Source organism: Rhipicephalus sanguineus, chromosome 9 (assembly GCF_013339695.2).
Source record: "Rhipicephalus sanguineus isolate Rsan-2018 chromosome 9, BIME_Rsan_1.4, whole genome shotgun sequence".
Lineage (NCBI taxonomy): Eukaryota > Metazoa > Arthropoda > Arachnida > Ixodida > Ixodidae > Rhipicephalus > Rhipicephalus sanguineus.
In genome coordinates this window covers 43,732,685-43,737,002 of record NC_051184.2, presented here as the reverse complement: position 1 = coordinate 43,737,002, position 4,318 = coordinate 43,732,685, and the positions used below count along the sequence as shown (strand labels likewise).

At 53.4% G+C, this 4,318-nt stretch overlaps 1 protein-coding gene across 1 annotated transcript; it reads right to left on the bottom strand.

Moving 5' to 3' along the window:
• Nucleotides 1–3,308: 3,308 nt before the first annotated feature.
• LOC119404121 (heat shock protein Hsp-12.2) lies at nt 3,309–3,853 on the bottom strand. Its single transcript, XM_037670723.2, has one exon. It carries the CDS (start codon nt 3,851–3,853, stop codon nt 3,317–3,319), a length of 537 nt encoding a protein of 178 aa, XP_037526651.1. The 3' UTR covers nt 3,309–3,316.
• Nucleotides 3,854–4,318: the final 465 nt, after the last annotated feature.

The window sequence follows — 4,318 nt, the reverse complement described above, 5'->3', positions numbered from 1 at the left end:
TTCACGGGATAAATCCGGTTGTTAATGGTGAGTCTAGCTCTGCAGATTCCCTCCGGCTTTACTAGATGACCTCCAGCTGTCCGGATTTCGGGGCCTTCCCAGGCCGGTGTCGACGAGAGCTGTGACTTTGTGGCCGTCGATAAGAATGTCGAGGTCGCTAGTTCGTCGTCTCGCGTTACAGTTAGGCCGTGGCGTCGGGTCACGGCTACGTCGGTTTTTTCCGCTGCTTCCCCGTTGCGTCGTCAGGTCTACTTCGGTCCGCGAGGTTTCGTCGTCGGGGCTCTGTGTGGTTCGCGTCATGTCCTGAAGGTTTCGTCGTGGCGTCGTCATCCGCGGCGGAGGATCTTCGGTATTTCGTTGTACAGCAACCGCACCTCCATCGGTTGCTGCCCTTAGTTTTCCGGATACGGGCTAGGTGACAGGCCCCGAGTTAGGCCAGTGTATGGTCGGCGTTGGAGAGAGACGTAGCGGCCTGGCGACGGCGAACGGGAAGGTTGTCGGGGTGTCCACTGCATGGGCGTCGGCAGAGGGGTGCAAAAGGGGCACTTGACCCCCTCAAGCCACACCAGCACTTGCCCCCACCCAAGCTACACCAGCGCTCTACCAGCCGCGATGCAACACAGGCTTGCACCCCCAAGACAAAATCCTGCCGACGCTCATGGTCCACTGTGCTCCTGCGAGGTAGTCGGCGATGTCGCGTGGTCGTTCACCCCGCTGTGGACGCGGCGCGTCAATGGCAAACCCACGCAATCCCATCTGTCGGTACTGGCAGCGGCGGTAGGTGTGACCAGCTTCTCCGCAATGGTAGCAGAGTGGGCGATGGTCGGGGACACGCCAAACATCGGTCTTCCTCGGCATGTATCGCTGGCCGGCTGGCGGGTGGTATGACGTCGGTGGTGGCGGTGGTGGTGCATGGCGGCGGCACTGCTGGGGCGGCGCGGCGTCTTGAGGTGGGCGAGGAGAGGGGGGGGGGGGGTCGTTGCGTCGGGCTGCAGCAGCAGAGCTCATAGCTTGCGGCTGCGCTGAATCGGGGGTGCCCAGCGACTGCTGGATTTCCTCGCGGACCATGTCGGCGATCGAATACTTGAGGCTGCGCCGAAGGTATACCAGCTTGCGCAGCTCCTCCCGCACGAGCGCTGCGATTGTCGGTGGCTCCCTTGACTGTTGCATCACGACCGTTGTAGGCGGCAGGGGGGTTGTCATCGTCTCGGCGGTCGATGTGCCGGTCTTCGGCTGCCTGGTGTTTTGGGAAGGAGCCCGTACTCTGGGTGTAGTCCCTGCTGCCGGCGGCTAGTTCGACGGTCTGGGTTGTCTTTAGCGTCGTCTTCATCGCGGCTTGGGCTTGGGTCAGAGCCCCGCGGTGGCGTCCGGATCACAAAGCAGCACTAGAGTGTTGGTGTGAGTGTGAGGTGCTGCTAGAGTGATGACCCGTGACACCAGAGAGAGACGACCTCCTGACACCAGATGTCTCGTGGTCGTGACGTCGACAGCTGGCGTGGTCAAGATGAAACTCTTTTTTTGACCGAACTTGTGGCCGGGAAATGAAAACTCAAACTACAGCAATACACGCTGTACACTGATAACGGCGAACTGGGCGTCGGCCGTCGAAAAACTGCTTATGGCTGGGACGCGTCTTTTATACATCACGCATCTATAAGTTTCCAGTCTAATCACTGCTGGTCGCGCAAGCTCTGGAATAATCTAGACTGTTCGTGTCCTGCGCGCAATCTTAAAGGAACTGTCTACCGTCCTTCATCGTTTTTCTGTTTTGCACCGCAATAGAAAGCGTACCGTCGGAAGTGTCGAGCCTTGCAGCGGTTTCTCTGAAAAGTGAGTAGAAATTTTTAAAACAGAATTTTTCTGCGTTCGGTCTTCTTCCATTGGCGTGAAACATGCCCACAACACTGGTTGGTGGGCGCGATGACGATTGTAGTGCCGGTAAAAATTAAAACCAAAAGCACATGTGATTTCTGTAGGATTACTTTATCTTCGCTGAACCCTTATTGTAATGAATGTAACAGTCATTTTCAGCGCGCTAGCGGTTAAATGAAGCCTGATTATGCGATTACAGAACACTTGTTTTGCTGTAATCGCTGTCTATGCGTTTAATTTAGGACTGCTGCCGCAATCCAAATCAAGCCGATTCATCAAAAGGAGACAATAAATTCGCGCCTTCACGGCGCAGCATATGTGAGACATCCTAACAACAATACAGCGGCACTGTTCGACCAGCGCGGAGAGCCGCATGGCATAGCGCATGAGTTGACGCAGACGAAATCGAAGACGGCACCGCAAGCAGCGCCACCGGGCACCTTTTTGGACGCGTGAAAAAACAAAAAATTACTCTCTGACGCAACCGAAAGGTGCCTCAAGTGTATAAAATAAAATTTCAAGCTATATATGTTTGTTTTTAAGCAAAATGAGTCTACCTGTGAGGATTGCTCACACGATTCTTTCACGATTTTCAACATCAAATTAAGAATATAATTCCTTTTTTTTATGGGGCAAAAGCATGCTCGTCGCCGCCGATGTGACGAACGATCTTCTCATTTTCACCACAATCAAAAATTTTTCCGAGCGGTAGACAGTCCCTTTAACAAAACGATCTATTACAATCGCGAAACTTCTCGAACACTGCGGCGCGGTCATCGTCAAGCGTTGATAACCGTCCTTGCTGGTCAAGCCCGAATACATCAAAATAAAACAAGAAGAAGGCGTGCCACAATCATAACTTGAATATCGGTGCATTCCTCATTGCTGCCTGTCATTTTTCGAAACATGTTACTCCACCCTGCCAAATTTAAGATACAGTTTTCAAGCTACATTGGATCAAACCGAAAGCACAGCCCTGAAGAACTATGCCAATAAAGCCAAAGTCAATAGCGAAGAACTATGCCAATAGTCATGCTCACATATAATAATTACTACATTTGAATAAACTTGCATCGTGCAGTATCAGAGTAAAGTAAGCACTTGCTGGGTCAAGCAACTCGGCGACAGCTCACACAGGCGCACAACCCAAGATTACCACACTGCACTCTAATACAAAGAAACTTTATTAACAGCATAACAAACATGTAACTTTGAGCACAACCAAAGTTCATACACTACAAAAAGCAAAACAAAAAAGGTCCCTGGAAAGCTCCCTTCGATACCAGCTCGCAACAAGTTGATCTTCCCGCTTTGGTTACGCTGGTATTCCAGCGTTCCGAAGCAGCCGCTAGCTCAGCGGCGACAGATGCCCAGTCCCAGATGCCCAGTCTCACCAACACAGAAGGAATTCAACCTCCGAGCAGATAGACTTAAAGGTTAGTGCTCACTTCTTGTCACCACTGCCGCTGGACTCGTGACAAACCTCGATGGGTATGCGCTCACTCTTGTCCACCTTGGGAGGGGGGTTCTTGCGAGGGGCTTCCAGGGCGAGGTAGCCCATCGGGGTCAGCTGACATATGACCGACTGCGGGTCGACGTCCTCTGGCAAGTCGTAGCGCCAGTTGACCTCGCGCTGCACGTAGCAACCGCGGTCGTCCGACTTTTCTTCGTGCTTGCAGTGGACGATGACGCTCTTGTCCTTGGCCTTGACGGTGATCTCTTCGGGAGAGAAGTGCCGGATGTCAACTTTGATGGCAAACTTGCCACCGGTGCGAACACCGGTCTCGCCCGGCTGGTTCTGCAGCGGTTCGGCGACGGCCCCACCCAACCGGCCGGGCTCCAGGTGGAACCGCTGGTGGAAGGACGAAGGGTCGAACAGCTCACCGTCAAGGTATTCATGGAGCCTGGATCTGAAGCCGTCATTGAAGGCGAACTCGGAGGGACCCCAGTTGCCCCCGTACAACATCGGAAACCGAGCCATTATTGCTGCTCGATGACAGTGGATGCGTTCAGGCAAATGCAAATCTTCACGCTCAACGTTGAGTCTGACCAGCGCTGGTCTGACGAACTGAGAAAATCTGAACCGAACGGCGCACTCCCGCTCGCTTTTAAACAGGCGCGCGTTCGCTTCGCGGGTGATCTCGAACAATCGAGAATCGGAGAGAGAGCGCGAGACTGAGTCACCCAACGCGAATGCCGATTGGTTCAGAGGGGTCACGTGGTCAAAAGCACGCGTGCGTTTTGGTTTGTTTTCAGGTGGGCGGTGGCGAGGCGGTTTTTTTTTTTTTTTGTGCCCAGAAATTTCGCGAGCGTCGGTGTGGTGTTCGGTTTATTTTGCGTCGGGTTTTCTTCTTTTGTTCCCGCATTTATTCATCTGCGCATCTGTAGAATTGTGGGCTTTTCGGAATGACGCAAGCGAGCTACGACCCGGCCGAGTAGGTAGCAC

Excerpts from the sequence above, each read along its gene's own strand:
- LOC119404121 (XM_037670723.2), bottom strand. The coding sequence starts at position 3,853 with ATGGCTCGGTTTCCGATGTTGTACGGGGGCAACTGGGGTCCCTCCGAG.